Genomic DNA, 21,692 nt, shown 5'->3' with positions numbered 1-21,692 from the left:
CCCTCAACGCCCCCTAGCATCGGCTTAAGCAGATTTCAACATTTAACATGAACTAGTAAAATTTAGAATTTTGAAACATCCGCAGATGTGTACATATGGCGGTTATCATGGAACATTCAATGTGACACGAAAGTACCATTCTATGAAAAGCTGCATATGGTCCCTAAGTGAAAACATGCATGTGCCCTAAACGAGAAAAGATTGGGCGGAACTAAATAAAATGGAATTTTGAAAGGGGATCTGAGGTTATGAAGCCTTCATATCACAGATATGACGTCAAAAACAAATTTAAAAAGCAGGCCACATATCCTAAGGGTGATTCAACAGTATTCAAGTGAGGAAAACTGGAACCAGACAGCAAGAAAATAACCGAAAAGAAAGAACTAAAATACCACAAGCACAACAATAATGTCGTGCTGAACGATCTTTAAGGATCGGAAATATAATATCTCTGATTGAATGTATGGGGCGACTTTTTACAGACTCCACATGACACAAACAACGCTACTGTGACGATAAAATAGAGAGAAATAAGAATCCCTAAAGAAAACCCAACCGACAAAACTGAAAATATTGTAGGCTCGGTTTGATTGAGCCTGTTCATGGACGGTACGGGTAAGTGCAAACTATCCTCAACGCCCCCTAGCACAGGCGTTAACAGAATTTAACATTTAACATGAACTGGTTAAATTTAGAATTTTGAAACATCCGCAGATGTGTTCATATGGCGGTTATCATGGAACATTCAACGTGTCACGTAATTACCATTCCATGAAAAGCTGCATATGGGCACCAAGTGAAAAAATGCATGTGCCTTTAACGAGAAAAGATTGGGCAGAACTAAATAAAATGAAATTTTGAAAGGGGATCTGAGGTTATGAAGCCTGCATATCACAGATATGACGTCAAAAGACAAATTTAAAAAGCAGGCCACATACCCTTAGGGTGATTCAACAGTATTCAAGTGAGGAATACTGGAACCACCCAGCAAGAAAATAACCGAATAGAAAGAACTAAAATACCACAAGCACAACAATAATGTCGTGCTGAACGATCTTTAAGGATCGGAAATATAACATATCTGATTGAATGTACGGGCGACTTTTTACAAGAAAATAACCGAATTAAAAGAACTAAAATATCACAAGCACAACAATAATGTAAGCTTTATCTCAAATTGAAATAAGAATCAGTTAAAAATTTACTTGTAAGGACTTTTATTGAACAACGAAATAAGATCAACAAGGAAGGGCGGCTTTCAGTGAATGTAACCCCCATATACAAATTTAAGGTACTATTGACATTTAAGTATCGACGTTTGTCACTAATTTGGTTCGAAATCTACACTGAATGAAATATACTGAAATTTATAAAGTGAGGATCTCTGAAAAGAATGCATTTATATCAATAACTACATAGTTTTAATATGATTGAGAATAAGAAATCTTCATCTCAAAACGCACTAATAACTAAGAATAACGACTTTATAACTTACTATCATGACCCTTTCACATTTCCCAACTATCTTGTTGTGGAATCTATGTTAAGGCACTGGTGTCTGGTTTCAAAATATCGATGGATATATATTGATCTTGGTGCAATTGTTTGCATATATAAGTTTAGAAGAGATACGTTTCCTACCTTATTACCCTGAAATCTCTACTTTACCTGTCTTTAAAAATATCTTGCTTTTATCATTTCTTTTCTGTTTTTGGCCTCTTGAAAGCCTCTGGGGGAATTTTAATAGATAACTTTGCTTCTTGTCGGTGTTCCTGTGTTGCTAGGTCCTGTGGGGTTGCTTTCATTGAATACCACCCTTCCTTGTTGGTCTTGTTTTCCAAAATAATTTAATGTATGTTTCTGAGATATAGAGAATAACAGGTTACTGTCTTTTGAGAAAGGATTTCTCAGACGAGGTAAGATATGGTTCTGGAAGGGGCGAGGCTTGCCTAGCCCCTTCCCGACCATATCCAGCCGAGTCTGAGAAATCCCTTTCTCAAAAGACAGTAACCTATTATTCTTTTTATCATGCCACAATTATGATATTGCACCTTATTATTTTAATTCGGGGCGCTAATTTATGAAAGTACGGTAACCACTTTGTACAAGAGGATTATACGCATGGCCACCGGCTGAACCAGACATCAACTGGAAAATTTAATTGTGCTTTAACAGGATAACAAGTGTGAATTTTAAAGCTATTAAGGAGATTAATACAAAAAGAACAATGTTTTACAAACTGTAAGCCAGATATTAACAGTTAAACAGTTAACATAACGGATTTGGACGAAGAGTTTTCGGTCACATGTTCACCTCAGCTGTTCAACGGAAATATTTCAAAACTGTTCAATTACGACTGCTACTGTCTTGATCGTTCCTTGGAGGCATGCTGTACATATTGAAATTGTGTATATGGACAGAAGCACCAAAAAACATCGACTGCACATGACCTGGACCATTTCCAGCCTGAGTGAAATGGGTGGGGTAATTAACAGTTGGATCATTGACTACCTGAGATTGAGTGGTTTGAGCAGAGACTGAAGGTTCGATTTGTGTAGATGGCGGAGACTGCATTGGGACAGAAGTGCAATTGTCAAGGTAAGAAGCATTTGTACATGTTGCAGATTTATTTTCATTAATTGATCTCACTGCCAAAGACATATTGCTGTAATTGATTATGCTTTGTGCACATTTATGCCGAGTGATCTGCATGATATCAGTAGGTGCCTGGTCCGAATCCCTGAGCTTTTGTATAGTGTGTTTTCTGGCGGAATGATTGGTAAGGTGCCGTGTAATGCCTGATTTTATAGTCATTGTTTTCATTAGTGTGCCAATTTTTTTATTCCAACCCGCTGTTTTAAAAACCATTGGTCAAATTCTGTAGGTGGGGTTGTTCTTGGTGCCAAATAAAATGGGTCCGAATCCCGACTGAATCCATGTGGACCGCATAGTATCTGTAGGCAGATACCGGATCCCGCTCATCTCCACTAGACCACATACGTGGAGGAACCTTCCTAGAACCACCGCTGTCTCCAGTGTGTGTTTTAGTCTGGCGCTCTGTAAGTTCCAGAAACTCGGTGCCTTTCGCATCGATCTTTACTTGTACGTCGCCCCAACTGAAAACAATATTTTTATTATATGTACAATTTTTTATATAAATATTTACATGTTAATTTATGTTTATTTGTTTTTTTTAGCTTTAAGTATGAAACTAAAATTATAATTTTATTCCAATTTCAGGTTGTGAAACGGTGAAGCTCGGCCACATGAAATTTCATTTTGAATGGCATTCTGAACATCCTTAAAGTTGACGTTCCAGAAAAACGTTACTAGAAGATTTTGAGATAAGTTATTTTGAAATAAAAAAGTTTTTTATGCATTTTAAATTTTTAGGTTTAATAATCTGACTGATTAACTGTCTTTTAATTAATAGAGATGACATTTAAATTTACCATTAGTGAAAGTGTTCTTCTACACTTCTCATGCCGAAATGTATTGTAAATGTTAACCACAAAGTGTTGATGATAGACTGTGGTGAAGAAAGACCTAGTTGGCCGGTTTCATATAGTCTGTCAATCTCTTCATCTGTTATTGGTTGGGCAGCATTTTCTTTGTTGCCTTTACCTGATTTTTTTAGATTTTTTTTTCTTTTTGCCTGAAATTTACATGCTAATCGTTTTGTTGCTTGAAAAAGTAGTTGATTTATATCATTTTTTTTTTAATTATAAGCGAAATAAGTCGGGGGGGGGATTAAACGTCTTAGTTTATAATGATGAAATACATGTATCTTGAAATTCAGTTTTTTGCTGGATTTATTTAATTTCCAAAAGATTATTGAATAAACCTAATAAATTGTAATTACCGATTTAGTCTAATTTGTTAGGGGAAATCCTTGTCTTGAACTTTTAGCTATGGTAAATTGGTACTCATTTTCCTGGAGAACTCTGTCAAATGTAGAAATGTACCCTCGTAAACTACTTGGCTCGTAGTCCGTTCCATCTTCTTTCTTAATGGAGAGAAGGAACATGGCAAGAAGCTCATCTAGCTCTGTCATTGGGATAGTATGGTACTCTCGTGTTTCGTTTTTCAGTTTGAGAAAAGTTTTTAGCCTGTTTATATGTTGGTTAGTTTTACGTTTTGTATGCTGATTTTTTTCCGACTCGTTAAATGCCTTTACAGAGTCCATATCAACCATTATAAAGCCTTTGTTCATATTTTCAGTGGCAACATTAGTAAGGACAGGCACAGCACTGTGATTTTCATCAACTTGAGGATATTGAGCAGATGCTGCTTGAGAACATTGAGCGGCAGTTTCAGGAATTTGAGGACATTCAGTTGAAACAGGAGTCTTCGAATACTCTGACAGCTGAGAATCAGTCAATAACTTTTTAACATTGTATTGTTTTTCTTCATCAAATTCTTCATCAAAGATTGATGGATCAATACCAGTATTGACTTCTAATTCATTCTTGTCATAAATTTCTTCAAGATTCATCATTTGAACTTCCAACAAGTCATCCCAATGCACATTGAACTTTGCTATAAAGTTGAAGGATTGCCAAATTAAGATTTAAAAGTGCTTATTTGTATTATATATAATTATCTTTGTGAAACTTGAGAATGATGTAAATATTATTAATGTTTTTTCCTGTCCTTACTCTGATTTTGTCTTTAAGAATTCATCTTTTTTTAATTATTTAATATTATTAATATTGTTGTTGTTGTTTTAGATGTCTAAGAGCAGAAGATGTTTTTTAAAGATGTAAGCATCTAAATAAGAAAGTGTGTAAATATACCTTTAATTAAAATTAAATCATTTAAAAATCATTTTTTATTTTATGTAACATTTTTTTTTTAATAAATATGTTTTATTTAGGCTGTTATCATGTTATTTTTTGCAATGCTTTAAGCTGTTTATATTGTTAAAGTAGTCCGGCAAAAAGTGGGAGGTGCTTAAACAAATCTGATGTACTCTGACTTTTCCATAGGTTTAAGCATGGATAAGTGTTCTCAAGTCACTGACTGAGAAAGGTTGCTGTTCTCAGACAGGCTTTATCAGGCAGTTGTCATAGTAATGGCATGATAAATGGCACGTGGTACTTTTAAATCCGAGTTTAATAAGATAGTGTAATAAAAGCCTTTGTAAATTATTTCGGCAATACGGCAATACAGGATTTCTTTTTGACAATTTCAAGAGCTATTTACTTTAGTATTGTAGACTCATGAACGAAATATATCACAGCTTCAGGCATTACAGTTAATTCATAAGTGTGAGGGTAATAATGTGTATACCGTAAGTAAAAGTTCCCATAGAAATTGTCCTTTAATTTTAATGCTTATTGTAAACAGTAATCAGTACGAGAGGTACACCAGACTGTTTGCAAAATCTTCATCAGCATAAATTCCAGTACTTAGTTTACAAAATGAATAAAATGTTACTTTTTTTCTTTTTACGGAAAGATAACGCACCTTCGTATTTATACCAAGGAAATTTTAAACTTTGAATCACCAAATGCAATGTTCTTAAGATTTGAAAAGAACAGACTATTATAAAGTTCATTAAAGCAATATGATAAAAGAAATATCGGAGGTCACTATGATACTTATATTAAGTTATTGACTCCTAAAAGTGATTTTATTTTACTCGTTTAGATAATTTTCAAGAGCAGAAATCACAAACAAGCATTTGTATACCGTTTATAAAAACGTAAAGCCTGAAATACAGGTTTCATGAACCTGTGAAACTGGAGTGAAAATATATTACCTAAAAGCCCAAGTAAGGGACAACGTCCGGTTAAATGTAAACAAAACAATATTGTATTTTGGCTAAGGGCTTTCACGACTTTTGCTGCGATCAAAATGTTAAATTCGTAAAATTGAGATACTGTTACATTCAGGAAGGATATGGAATTTTATTAAAATCTGTATGTTTGAATTTGAATGTTGCAAAAAGAGGTTTTTGTGAATTTTTAGGCTTGCACTATGTAAATTGAAGGGGTGGAGATACTTTTTGTGAGCGATTTGTGAGTAAAAAAAGCAAAGTTAGAAGTAGCCTGGGGCCTACTGTTCCTGACAAAATTTGCGGTCACGCTTAACTGAGCCGCTATCGACTTTCATATGCTTTTGTTAAAAAGCGTGATATTTATATATTTATGAAAGACTTACGTTGAAATGATTCATGTATCATAATGAGCGCAAATGAAAGCTAGCAAAGACAACGCTCTTCAACTGCTAGTGAATTAGATACCAGTGACAATATTGACAATCAACCTGTTTACACAGTTTTTAAACAGAAAGATAAAAAGACTAAAACTTAAATAGTAAAGCACAATAACCCAAAACCTCAAGCTTATAGCACGCCCGAAATAATTGTGTTACGGATGAAAGCTTGGTGAAATATGCTTCTGTATGTTTGAAGGAATTTTCATAGGAGACAAAATTTGAAAAGCAGCTAGCAGAAATCAGTATTCAACTATCAACACTCCTATTAAAAGATGATACCACTTTCGTAAAAGAAAATATTTAAGATAAATGAATGAAATGAAAGTAAGTTTCCAAAGTGCAATGACAAAAAGAGTAGAGGTGAACATGACGTCCATACATATGCTCAGACAATTGAAAAACTAGAACAAAAGATCAAATATAAAAATTTAATTATAAATGAGGTCAAAGAAAATATCAGTCACTTTACAAAAGAATTAAAAAAGATGAATTTTGCTGTGAAAAATTTGCAAACGAGTCCGAACAATACAGTCGCAGAAATAATGTTTGAATCTTTGGGATTACTGGCGATGACAACAAGAAAGCCTCAGAAACAGTTATGTAAAATATTTTAGACACAATGAAAGAAAATCAGATCTTGTTCTGCAGGAAGCAGATATTGACATCAGTCAAAGATTTGGAAAATGCAAAGTCGGCGAGCATAGGCCAATTACAGTTAAATATGTAAGACACCAAACTAAAGTCGAACTATTCAAAAGGTCAAAGCAATAGAAGGAATATAAGATTGATGTCAACAAAGATTTGACGAAAATGAACGCGGATGTATTGGCATCGTGTCACATAAAAGACAAGTCAAATGTTGAAAAAAGTGGTCGTTTGAAGGAAACATTTTCGTGAAATATATATCACAGAGATTTGCTTCGCAATTTCAATTTGAAAATTACCGCTATTAGTTTAATCTCCCGTGGCCGGAAAAGGATGAAATATGTGCTCAGGATGTGAGTAAAACCCAAGGATATCTAACTACATACTATCTGCCAAATAGTTCTATGCCTCAAACATCAATCCAGGCCCCTACGCAGTATGCCAAAACCAGGACTGTCTTATGCAGCCGCGGCCAAATGATCCATCACTTATTTTCAAAAAGAAAAACATAAAGTTTTAACAACAAAGGTGAATCGTTATGTGATTAAAGTTTATTCCCTTTGACCGATCTTTTTATCCTGATGCAGAATGCGCTATATAAACAATAAACTGGTGTCAAGTATTTTTGACTATCATTGTTGTTTATACATATTATATTGGTGTCACATGTCGAGAAGCTTTTTAAATGACAGCCAATTATTTTTATACATATACTCATTGTGCCACCTGTCGAGTAGCTTTTTAAATGGCCATCAATGTTGTATATACATATACCAATGTTATGTTTACATATAATCATTCTGTCACCTATCGAGGAGATTTTTAAACGACCATCATAAGTGTTGTTTATACATATAACCATTGTGTCACCTATATAATAGCTTTTTAAATAACTATCGATGTTTGTTTATGCATACAATCATTGCATAACCCGTCATGTAGATTTTTAATAGATGGAAATTACAAATTTTAAATGATGCAAATACTTGTTGATCTGAAGCATTTTTTTAAAAAGAGACTCTCAATAATGTTGATACTTATTATCATTATTTCACCTGTCGAGTAAATTTTCAAGAAACTACAGATTATTAATATTGTCAATACTTTCCTTCTGTCACCTGTCAAGAAGCTTATTAAAAAACTTTAAAGTCTTTCAAATTGTTTCTCAGACTTTTTGTTCATTTTTGATTTTTCATTGAAAAGTAAATTCGGACTATGAAAATATTGGGTTAGGTTAGATATTCGAACTTCCTGAAATTACTAAAGCCAACATCTTTATTCTGTCTAGTGCTATGTAAGCTAGAATAAGATACCTGAAAACTGAATACATGTATACCATATCTGAATATAAATATAGTTTGTTTTAGTTGATCCGTTGTAAAAAATCGTGTTAAGTTTGATTTTTTTGTGTTCATTATAATGTGTTTTTGATGCTTAAGTTTGCCTTTGACAATGTTTTTGTATTTATTACCTACTTGTTTTAGTTCTGTAGTCGACCAAATTGTTTTACTGAAAAAAATATGAGTAAATTGAAAATCTTATCTCTTAGTTGCAGAGGCCTACACGGTTTTAAGAAAAGGCTGCAAGTATTTCAGTACATAAAATATGCAAAATTTGATATTTACTGTCTTCAAGACACAGTCAATTTAACACCATTTATACTCAGTGGAATGTGGATTTTTTTTTAATTCTCAAAGTCAATATATTACAAAATACATACAAGTATTATCATAGTTGATTCGATTTCTTTCTTCATCATTGTTACCATACTGTGGAAATGCTTTATCAAACCTAGTTTTCAGTCTGACCATTCAATCATTAGAATGCAATTAAAATTTAGTGATTTTAAGCATGGTAAAGGGCTCTGGAAACACAACAATTCTCTACTTCGAGATATTTACTATGTTAAATAAAGTGAAATAAATAGAAATAAATGAAAACGTTAAAAAGCAATATGCAATGTCTGTTTATAATTTCGATACACTTGAAAGTGTTCCGAACGAGGATTTACAATTTGTAATAAACGATCAGTTATTTTTAGGAAAAATCAGAAACTTTTCAAAATAATTAAAAACTTGAACAGCTGCGTAACGAATTGATTATTATACAAGAACATAATTTTCAAGATTACATTTTGAGATCAGAAGTTTACTGGGTAATTGATGAAGACAAACCAAGGAAAGTATGTAGTAATCTCGAAAAAAGCAATTTTGTTAATAAATGAATTGTGAAAAACGATGGTAAATACAAATCAAGAAGAAATATTATACGAAACTGCAGATTTTTTTGAAGCATTATATACGTGTAGCTCACATGAGTTAGAAGATAATATGTTTTAAAAACTTTTTTATTAAAGATGTAAACATTCAACATTATCAAATACAGAGTTTTTATCGCTTGAGGGTAAAGTCAGACTAGAATAAGCATCTACCGTTTTAAAAAATATGAAAAATAATAAAAGTCCAGCCTCATCTGGATTTTCACAAGAATTTTATAAATGTTTTTGAAACAGATTTGGCGTGTTTGTTTGTAGGGCTCTTAACCATGGTTTTTAATCTGGAAACTTATCTGTAACACAAACACGGGGTATAATTACATTTATCCCTAAATTTGATAAGCCTAAACAATTTTTAAAAATTGGCGATAACATTGCTCAATATAAAATTAGTTCTGGATGCATAGCGAATATAATAAAAAATATATTCAGAAAAACTTATTTACACCGACAAACAGGATTTATTATGGGAAGATTTCATAGAAGAAAATGTAAGATGATATAATGCAATATACAGAGGAGAATAACATTTCTGACCTTGTACTTCTTATCGATTTCTTTGTCTTGGGTTTTGTAGATAAAACGTTGTCATTTTTTTTAATTTTTGGGAAGACATCTAAAGATGGTACAGCATTTTCTATTAAGATGGGATTTCAGCAATATGTCAAAATGGATTTTTATCAAAGTTCTTTAGCATTCACCATGGGTGGCGGCAGGGTGATCCGTTTAGTTTTCATATTTTTATTTTATGTGCTGAAATACTTTCGCAGAAAATTAGGTCAAATAATAGTATGAAAGGAACTAAATTAAAATTGAATATGGTAGAACATAAGCTATCTCAATTTGCAGATGATACTACAATTATTCTAAATCGTTCGGCCTCTTCTTGTTTCAATACAGAATTGTACACAGAATACCTAGCACAAACGAACTTTTGTATAAGATACAATACAAAGATAATCCAAACTGCGGTTTTTGCAACAAAATTGCTGAAAGCTTAGAACAACTCTTATTTTGACTGTGAAGTTGTTTTCGATATGCTTCATGGTCTTTTTGAAAATACTTATTTGCATTTGACAAGAATACAATTTCTTTAAGGCTTACAAAATGCAGGTTATGAAACAAATCTGTTGCGTTTATTTGTAAAGAAGTACACATATTATTGTAAAATGCATTTTAAAAGACCATCTATAGAGGTTGCTAAGCATTATTTTGAGTACCAATATCAAATCGAAAAAGAAACACAAACAAATATTAACAAAGGTAGATATTTTTGACAAGCATTGGGAAAGTTTGAAATATATTTTCATTTCTTGATTTCATGATTAGTATGTGATTGTGGACATTGTATTATTGATTATCTATTGTTATTTTATTTAAAGAACAATATTACTAGAAACAGTTTTCATTCATTAGACTACAGGCTACAAAACTAAATATAAAAACATTATTGAGATTTTACATTAATCACAGGACTCTTTTATTATTTTTTTTGAAAGCACATTGTGTGTGTGTCTGTTTGTTTGTTCGATTTATATATATTAAGTGGCTGAAAAAGTACGAGAACAATTTTGGAACTGATATATTTGTACATGACAATTCAAATGACTCAAGCAATAACAAGAGACCATGGCAGAACAGAAATAGAAATACATCAGGAGATAATTACATCCGCGATTTTACGCATAGATCAAACCATGTACAACATACTTTTAGAAACACAAATCCGACGGTAAATTATGCGAATAATACACAACCAAGAAATACAAGGGTGATGAACAGACGCAATAAAGAAAATAATTCCCGCAACTTCAAAGCGAATCAATCCAGTGAAAATGTCACCTATTCGAGCAAACCTGTTACACATAATGGAATAACATATATAGGAAAAAATGTGAGGCAGTCTTTTTTAGAACAATCTCAATTCGACAAAGGTGGAGGGGGAAACACCTCGGTAATGGAAACAAACGTAATGGTAGACAACGAAATAACTTTCCGAAAGCAGATAGCATAAATCAGAAAAACAGGGTAATTAATCCAAAGGTAATAAATTTATCTAATATTGAATTATCAAAAAACGAAATCAATTTACTCCGTAAAGGACTTAAATTTACTCCCACCCCTAATGAAAACAAAATAGAACTAAATACAGACATCAAAGAATTTTGTAGAAAATTGAGATTAAGTGAACGTTTTCATGATGACAATCAAGAAAATAACGATGAATTACCTCTAGTTAGAAATAAGACTGGATGGAACCCTCCCAAAAGTAATGACACAGCATTGGAAGACGCTATTCAATTTTTAAAAGAATATCCATTAGAAAATAACTGCCACGTGAAACATAATCTATCCCGTAATGACCGCGAAGCACTTAAAACTCTAAAAGATAAAAAACATTGATAATTAAAGAGGCTGATAAAGGAGGTGCTGTTGTTTGCATGAATAATACTTTTTACAAAGAGATGATTTTATCTATATTAAATGATCATATTTATTACGAAGAAACAGATGACGGAGCAGATTTAAGAACTTAATATGTTTTACATGACATTATTCGAAAATACGGCGATGGCCTTATGAAAGAAGAGTCTGACTATCAACAAATTTGAACACACTTAGTAATTTCTATGATTTACCAAAATTCACAAAAGTCAAACAATCGCTGATTCATTGAACGAAATACAGTCAGAATATTTGAAAGCTTGTGATACCAACGATTTACCTTTAAGACCTATTTGTGGAGGACCTAATAGTTTAACACAAAGACTCAGCCTACTATCAGACATAATTTTTAAACTTCTATATAAATATGTTCCTAGTTTTATTAGAAATGATTTAGATTTTCTTAAATATTTACCAGAACACATAAAAGATTATGAATCTAAACTAGTAACTTTCGATGTAGTCAACTTGTATTCCAATATTTCCACGATCTTAGCTTGAAAGCTGTGATATTCTGGATGGAAAAAATGCCAAAAAAGATAGACAAACGATTTCAACATAATTACATAATAAAATCGCTTAAACTTATTTTATACAACAACGTATTCTACTTCGACGGAAAATACTATATTCAGAAAAAGGTGCAGCTATGGGTACTATTATCGCTCCAACTTACGCTACCTTAGTCCTCGGATACTTATAAGAAACTCTTTATGAAAGGATGAAAACTAAATACAACAATGAATTTTCAAGCTATTTAAGACTTAACTGGAAGAGATTTCTTGACGATTGCTTTTTAATTCTACCAAAAGAAATTGACACGTCTGATTTTTTATACGAACTTAATAACTTGCATCAAAGTATACAATTCACATATAATGAAAGAGAAACTGCGATGGCTTTTTTGGATTTCTTGTTTTGAAGTCAGGAAATAACATTTCTACAGATTTATACTGTAAACTTACAGATACACACAACTATTTAGATTTTAGATCATGTCATTCTAAGCATACTAAAGTTAACATACCATTCAATTTAGCTTCAAGAATTATTACTATCGTGAAAAATAAAGACTTACAAGAAAAGCGTCTAACAGAATTGAAATAACAGTTAAAACAACAGAATTATCCAGATGTACTGATACAACATGGAATAGAGCAGGCTATATCTAAGGGACCGATCAAGACCACTGATCGTCAAGACACTCGTACTTCCGCCCATGATGTTATCCCTTTCGTTTCAACCCACAATCCCAGAAATACAAACATGTTCCCAGTTATAAATTCTTGTAAAACAATTTTACAAAAGAGTGAAAGAATGAAGAATATATTACAAAAGAAAAGAATTATAAACAGTAAAAGACAGCCGAAAAACTTAAAAAAATTTGATCACCCTCCAGATTTGATATGAAAGTGGACATTCCGTCTGTAACAAAATGTAACAGAACCAGGTGTAAGACATGTCCTTCAATTATCGAAGGTAACACAATTCAGTTTAAAAATGGCAAAAAAATCACAGTAAAACAAAGTATGACCTGTATAACTAAAAATGTAATATATAGTATTATTTGTCCAAATTGTCAACAATTTTATATTGGGCAAACTAGAAATGGATTAAACTTACGAATGAATTTACATAGACAACAAACTAATACAGAGTCACTTCGTTTTCTTAAGGTGAATAAACATCTACATGAGTGTTCAGGGGGAACGTCTAATATATTTCCCCTTTGTAAAGTACTGAAGATTGATGATCATTTCAGAGATGAAAAAGAATTATTTCTTATAAGCATATTAAAGCCACAATTAAACAGCTCATATTAACCTAATCTACAATAAACTTGGTTATTTATATATAACAATTATTTTACATTTCATCATGGTTTTAAGTTACTTTCTTTCTGATATTTTTTTACTCGTTTAGCTAATTCATATAAAAAAGTACGTATTAGTAATATAAATTTTGCATTTACTTCTATGATAAGTCAATGATTTTCATCTTAAAGCATATTTATTACCTTCCTTTATTTAGTCTATATAAAGGTTCATGCATCATCTTTACATTTATATAAGTAAATATTTTTCCATTTCCACATGGTTTCAAGTAATACATTTTCTGACATATTTTTACTCGTTTAGCTAACTAATATTAAAAAGTATTTACAGGTAATGAAAACGTTTTATCTACTTCTATAATTAGTCAATGTTTTGAATTTTAATACTTATTTATTACCTCCCTTTATAGAATATTTACCCTATGTATTTTTGTAGCAATTTCATACCTCTTATATAGAAGGTAAAAGAATATCTCATTTCCAGCGCAACGTCGTATTTTTACGTTTCCCGCACTTTTATAACGTTACGTCATTGTTATATTTGTTATGTTTATATTAAACGTTACTGTCTGAAGATATGTAGAAACATTTGAAAGCGCTAACAGAAATAAGAGGATAAAAAATTAACGAACTTTGTACTCTGCATTTCCCAGAACATATTTTTTTATACATGAGATCCACACAAGGAATCGAACTTCTTTATATGTATATATATATATATATATATATATATATATATATATATATATATATATATATATATGTGTGTGTGTGTGTGTGTGTGTGTGTGTGTGTGTGTGTGTGTGTGTGTGTGTGTGTGTGTGTGTGTGTGTGTGTGTGTGTGTGTGTGTGTGTGTGTGTGTGTGTGTGTGTGTGTGTGTGTGTGTGTGTGTGTTGGTGTGTGTGTGTGTGTGATTTTGCATGCATGTTTCTATGTATGTATTTATCTATGTTCCAAATAAACGTGGTTACCCCTTAAGGGCCTCAAAAATGTCCCTTGTAAAACTGTCTTTTACAGCCTTCAGCTCTTTGATCGCCATATGACCTACACTGTTTTTAGTGCGACGTAACCCCCTCCTCCCCCAAAAATTCTAATGAAACATGCTTTTAAATTTATCGTTACACGATGAAAGGTCATAAATTGTTTTAAACTTCAATACGTAATATACAGAGTTCAATATTTTTGCTAACGTAATTATTTAACAAACATTCACTGTACTCGATTGCCAATTTAGTTAAATATTGTGATTTGTTTAGAAGTTTGTTTACATGTTTTGGACACCTTACAGTATGTCGGACCTCAGTGAATTTCCTTTATAGTTTTTAAGTCATTGTTGCAAAAGATACATTTTAGGACGTTCTTAATACTTTACTTTATGTAAAAAATAATTAACATAAAACTGTTCTTTTCTGGCCTAAAACCATTGAATTTTTGTTCCTTATTTTACTTAAAACTGAAAGGCATTTCATAAATGTTTTAACATTTATACTCGTCGTATTTTGTGCCCATTTTACATTACTAACTGCCTGTGACATGTTTTAATTTCAACTGTTGTAAAAAAATTGCACTATATATCTGTAACAATATTTCAAAAGTCAGGACTTTTGGTTCCTGTTTTGAAAATAGAGCCTATTTCATATATTTAGCACATTTTCGGCAACATCAAATGCTAAGTATTAGATCTGAATATCATATTTGTTTTTATTGGCGACGCCGGTGAGCGGCGTCGTCTCTTATGGAATGCTTTTTATTTTGGCCTATGGAAGGAGCTGTTATTATTAGCAGTAAATGTCATGTTGTGCTAATTAGTTTTATTTTGATTCGTAAAAATCAAGTAAACAAATATGTTGTTATATTTGTATTTAATAACTTTATGTAAAAAGCATGTGCATTGTGATATTATTTTCACGAAATTGCCGGCTCAGTTTAACAGCTTGTCCCTAAGTTACTAAAACCCGGATTTCGAATATCGTTGTGGTCTACATTGATGCCGTATTCATTCATTCATTCATTTCTATATTTTCAAAATGCTTCTACAAGAAGAAAGTGCACCTGCAAATGAGTATTTGGATAGGTAATGAACTGTTGTAAATGAATATCCTATTGATTGTATCCATATTACGTTTGTCTGTTGCACAGAATGATTGTTTTTACAAAGTTTACCAGTATCCGGATGTTGAGAGCTATCCGATTTTCTGCAATTACTGCTGTCACATGGCCATCTATTTTTTTTATGAATACTTTACCATTAATTTGTATGGCTTAATAAAACTGAGCCTGCAACATTTCATAATTTTGCTGTTAAGGGTGTTCTTTTGGGTTTCAGGGTTTCTATATTTTAAGGGGAAGTAACTCATGTTTACTAAATTATTTGTTCTTTTCTGTCTACCTTAGGCATTACTTACTATTTTTGTTGTATAAAATTTACCAGTTGTAAGGTCATCAAAAGCATGTAAATGTTAATGTTAGGATTTCATATTTATTTAATAAAAACTGGGAATTATTAATGTTATTTGCATACATGTATATCTTAGTATATTGATATGATGAGACTTATAATATTTCTGAATTTAAAGAGTTACAGTTATGTCATTATTATTAAAGGGATTAAACTTTCATTTAAAGTTATAAATGATAAAACATGGATTAATTGAAAATGTCCTTAAACTTGGATCAAGCAATAAAAAATCATATTCTGAATAGTTATTCTATTTTTTTTCTATTAACATGTGCATATTGTGAAAAGGACAGCTTCTGTCTTATCTATTTGTAATGGAGGGACACCGGTCTCAACCTCCAGGTCTCCTGAGTCAACCCAACAACAGACTTTTCATAGAGTAGATTGTTACTTGCCTTGAATAAATTTGTGCACTAAATTTTATAGTGGATGATTTGTGCCATATGAAAACCAACATAGTACAAAAAGTAAGCGGGCGCCAGATGAAAACATGAAAATGCCAAGTGTTTCGTTTGTTGCATGTTCATGTTTTCGCCCGGTGCCCTTGATGCAAAATAGAAATCAGCCTTCATAAAATTTCTTATCATAGAAAAAAGGTTAGTTTTGTATCTGTACAAAAAATAGATATCGTACATGTATTAGCACAGTTATATTCAATTTTAAATTGACCTGTTATAAATAATGGCACAGCCAATAACTGTCTAAGCCCTTTTTAGTAAAAATAATCATACAATAATATATAAATTGTTATTTTAATGAAGACTATGAGTATGTAAGTTTTTTTTTTATTTATTAATTAAGAATAAATTATCTGTTAATTTAAAAAATCTAAAAGTATCTGTCACGTTTTAGAACTGTTCACTATTTAGGGGAGAAAATGTGTAAGCGGCCAGATAGCTTAATCGCTACAGCTGCGGTACATTATTCTGTGGGTCACAGGTTCGAGTTCTTGTCAAGCTGAACGTTTTTATCATCCTGTGACTGCATAAAGAGTTCAATTCACTGTCCTCTGTAAACATTAGACTGTAAACATAAGAAATTCAAGGACACAAATCAATATAGTGGGGAAATATGTTGTGGTTTAAAACTCATTCATTATTAAAGAGAAAATGTGTAGCCGGCCGGATAGCTCAGTTGGTCTTCTGAAAGTCATGGGATCGAGTCATGGTCAGGCAGTTTCAGTCAGGGTTTAGAAGTGGTTTTTCAACTGACACATGTTTGATTCATTTAACAGATTGCATTAAATTTGGAATGGACAAAGGCAGTATTGCATGATACTTTGAGATCTACAAAGGACAATTGATACAGTTGATCACACTATACTGCACATGAAGAAGTTCTTTTTGTTCTTCTTCATGAAACTTCAAGCATCTGCCATATGTAATGACATTCTTACATTTTTAAGTCTTATCTCAGCAGCTGTGGGATGTGGCTGGTACTCATTCTACTACTGCTCTGAGTACCTATGGTGTCCCCCTGATGATCATTTTAGGTCCTCTTTTATGTCTAATATATGTCAATGGCATGTCTGCAACCCTAAGCAATAAGCTTTTATTATATACACAGGCACGACTATCAGACCTAGGAAGAAAAAATATGACCAGATTGATAAAAAAAACCTATGTTCATCTTAAAAGTGTCAAAAACCAAACAAAAATGTAAATAATGACCCCCTTTGAAAATATACTTCAAGTTAAAGTATATTGTTAAAGGGGGTCATTATTTACATTTTTTTTTGTTTTTATGAGCACAGTTTTTTTATTAATCTGGTCATATTTTTTCTTCCCAGGTCCGATACTCAGGCCTGTGATTATATGCTGATGACTCAGGTATCCTTGTATCTTGTAAAATAAATCTGAGGAAATTCTTTCTTATAGCATGAGTCTTATAAGATTGGTTACTTGACTATTAATTGTATTTGCATCTTGGCAAGACAGAGTCTATTCTTTTTGGTTTAAGTTTCAACTTAAACTGGGCCTAGCCTCCAGGTAACATGTCTAATTGTTCTGCTATTTGTTGAGTATTAAGGTGCAAACCTTGATCAAATTCTTTTGGCGTCGCCCTTTGATGCTTTGCATCAATGCTTTTCTTGTTTCTTCAAATGTAATAATGTTCCATCATCCTTAAATAATTTTCCTGTATTATGGATACCAGGATCAAATACAGAAATAAATACTATCCGCAAATCTTAAACAATCAGTGGTCTTTAATCTTATATTCCATACCATATGAATTAAAATAATAAAATATTTAGTGTATTGATTATTTTCTCAGATGTGGGCAAATATATTAATTAATGACTTGGAGATAAAGTTTAGAAAGTTTTAATCATAGCAATATGGCCTATTTGTTAAAAAGTTCTGTATTTCACCTTTAAATTATAATCAATCTTATAATATTGTGGTCCTTATTTTGATACTTAAAGTCAATCATTTGACAGAAGTCAATGTTTACTATTCATAATGTCTTATCTACATGCAGTATTATCAAAATAATTGATTAAGCAGAGATGCTACTCGCCTTTTCTTGTCCTGATCAAATTACAATTACTATAGTGATAAAGCTATACATATTAAGCATACTTGACGGTTATTTATTTACTAAAACTGTACTGATACACAACGTTATCGTGAACAGTTACCTAATAATGAAATTGACTTGTTTTCCAGTGTCTGAACTTTGTTAATTACCTATTGATAAATACTTGAGCTGTCAGTGAAGGACAAATTTAAAGATCATTAGTCTTTAGAGATCTTTTTAGGTATATATGTTTGCAAAATGATTTTTATGACTGTTAATTGAAATTTGTAGATCATAATGACCTACTGTTTCATGCACATTACTTGGTGATATGAACAGACGAATATGGTAATAATAAAAATAATTATAAACTCCTTATTATAATAATAGACAAAAAGCATATTAATGAATGTTTAACTTTCAGCTGTGGATGAACAGTCTTTGAATTAATCTTAAGTAGTCTCATGGGGTTGAAACAACATTGATGTTTTATATACATGCATATATGAATCATATCATAAAAGTGCTATGTTTTGAAAAGTAGTTTATTGTTTTGTCAATATTCGTAATATTCATTTATTGAATTAGCTTCCTAAAAACCATTTCGCATATATTTGAACAATTGAAGTAAAAGTGAATTCGTTAAGTCTTTTAACAATGAAAAAGAGCTGTCCATGTATTTAAACAAATAATAAATGTATTAAATTAATAAAGCGCATTTTGAATGATTTCTAACTGAACTACTGATTTTTGATATACCGTAGCAAAACATTGCTATTGATTAGATAGCTATGGTACATGGGTATATAAGAATGTTTGTATAAGCTAATCGCATTACTTGAACAAACGATAAATATTTACAAGAAGCATAACTAGCTACAACTACATTAGTTCTATATATTACATGTCATAGTGGAGGTTTGATTTACTAAAAAGATTACCATTGTATGAATAAATCTAAGTAGACCAAGAAATTTTAACATTTACTCAAACCGTTTAGTTAGTTATCTGGACAATCAATATTGATCATGAAAGTACTTATCACAGGAGGTGCTGGATACATTGGTTCAGTACTGGTACCGATGCTTTTAGACGAAGGACACGAGGTTACAGTATATGACAAACTGAACTGGGGAATACACTCATTACTGCATGTTGTTCACATGTCCAATCTAAGAATTATTCGGGGTGACGTGACAAACCGAGATCATGTTGCTGAAGTTGTTTTAGGTAAAGACGCAATTATCCATCTCGCTGCAGTAGTTGGCGATCCTGCATGTGATTCAGACCCAGATGCTGCATTGTCAACAAACATTTTGGGAACACAAAACGTAGTTGATAGCATGACGAAAACACAAATTATGATATTTGCAAGTACAGGATCTTGCTATGGGTATGTGGAAGGTGTCTGTACTGAGAAAACAACACTACAACCTCTTTCTCTGTATGGAAAAAGTAAAGTTCGTGGAGAAGAAATAGTTCGGTCTGTTGGTGGCATATGTTTAAGATTCGCAACGTTATTTGGACTCTCCCCTAGGATGAGACTTGATCTTTTGATAAACAATTTAACATTTACAGCTGTAATGGAAAATCATATCCGATTGTTTAAAGGTCATTTCAGAAGGACATTCCTGCATGTTCGAGATGCTGTGGGTGCAATAATATTTGCTTTGGATAATGCAATAGTAATGTCGGGTAAAGCATTTAATATTGGAGATGACCAATTAAACATGACAAAGTTACAAGTTGTACACATTATACAGGAGGTATTACCTGACTGCACTATTAGCACAATAAGTGATAAAACCGATAAGGACAAAATGGATTACGAGGTGTCTTATGAGAAAATACATAAATTAGGTTTCCATCATAAAATTGAAGTTAAGGAAGGAATTCAAGAAATGCTTAAAGTGTTTCCTTTTCTATCATTAAAAGACAGCATCAATTATTCGAATATATAACGCTGTACATTAATGAAAATATAATAGAAGAAAAAAAAAGAAATTTAAATATAAGAACCTTTTTGTTAAAAATATATATAATTTATCCTACGACTTTTCACAATTTTGTTGATTTTCTACTGATGTTTGGATGACCCAAATGCGTAATTAGGAAATGTACTTTATATTTCGGCACGATATGATCGCTGATTTTTAAGCTTATAAAGCTTATATTGGTCGTATGGAAACCAAAATTAGAACAGGAGTCGATATAAACCCCACTTTATTAAACAAGTACACATATTCCTTATTTTTTATGAAAATGATAAAATGCAGCTTTAAATAAAATGAAAAGGGCACGGAAAACAAATTTTGTCATAGAAACCTTCAGAAGACAAACTTTAAAGTTTTGAAATCTTCCTAAATGCGCATGCTGTATTTCAGAAAAGAAACAATTGCCAAATATTTTTAAGAATAAACGAATCTACAAAACCTTTCATATTTGCGATTGTTGTTCTGTTTGTTTTGTTTTTAGTTCATGCTTGCATGTTGCAAAGTATTATATCATCTATACTGACTACACTAGCAGCTATTTGCAGTCAACATGTAAGCACTGCTTCAAAATCCAGGGTCACATGTTTCTGTGTCGTCATAAAGCTTTAAATGGTAAAACCCGTGTAAATCATGTTATAAAGAAATATAAGAAGCTTATTTATCATAGCGCATACTTAATAAGATGTAATTGGAATACAGACTACTACCAGGTGCGAGCAAACGAAATGACGTTTTCTACCAGAGATGAGATTCGAACCTTGAACTACAACCATTTACGGCCAGCTTCAGCCATTTTTACAACAGGGATAATAGAGAAGATTACAAATTTTCCAGCGAAGCCACTTTCTCGGTCTTGTGAACCATTTTTGTGTTCGTTTAGCGGTAGTTTTATCGGGATTTTAGTTTTAATAAGGGCTACCAGTCTTTGATGTTTACACACATGTAGTTGCTGCTGCTTAATCCAAATCATCAAAATGGCCGAAACTCAATTTAATCTTTAATAGATTAGAAGTAGTTGTTGTTTTTTTTCTAATAAAGACACACATGTTTATTTTTTAAGTATTTTTGTCACATAATAATCGTATCAATATTGACATATTATAAATTGTAAGTGTATTTTCTATTTTTGTGTGAAAACCCGTGTTTACAAAATGTTAACAAACACCGCCATCTTGGAACGAAAAAGTATGTTTTTATTTATTACTTTCTTTGATGGAAATGACTGAAAACCAGATATATGTATGAACACGCTCCACTATTTTTACGTTCGTTCAGTATATGTTGCTTTCACAACTATT

General features: G+C 31.9%; 1 protein-coding gene across 1 annotated transcript; it reads left to right on the top strand.

Annotated features, from left to right (window-relative positions):
* Positions 1 to 19,428: 19,428 nt before the first annotated feature.
* On the top strand, positions 19,429 to 20,361 carry LOC132749280 (GDP-D-glycero-alpha-D-manno-heptose dehydrogenase-like). Its single transcript, XM_060739003.1, has one exon. The coding sequence runs from the start codon at positions 19,429 to 19,431 to the stop codon at positions 20,359 to 20,361; it is 933 nt and encodes a 310-aa protein (XP_060594986.1).
* The last annotated feature ends 1,331 nt before the right edge of the window (positions 20,362 to 21,692 follow it).

The sequence above is a fragment of the Ruditapes philippinarum genome, unplaced genomic scaffold, assembly GCF_026571515.1.
Source record: "Ruditapes philippinarum isolate M1 unplaced genomic scaffold, ASM2657151v2 ctg11879_1_1_1_1, whole genome shotgun sequence".
Classification (NCBI taxonomy): Eukaryota; Metazoa; Mollusca; class Bivalvia; order Venerida; family Veneridae; genus Ruditapes; species Ruditapes philippinarum.
Note: the sequence above shows the minus strand (reverse complement) of the source record. Positions and strands in the feature narration are given on the sequence as shown.

Excerpts from the sequence above, each read along its gene's own strand:
- LOC132749280 (XM_060739003.1), top strand. The coding sequence starts at position 19,429 with ATGAAAGTACTTATCACAGGAGGTGCTGGATACATTGGTTCAGTACTG.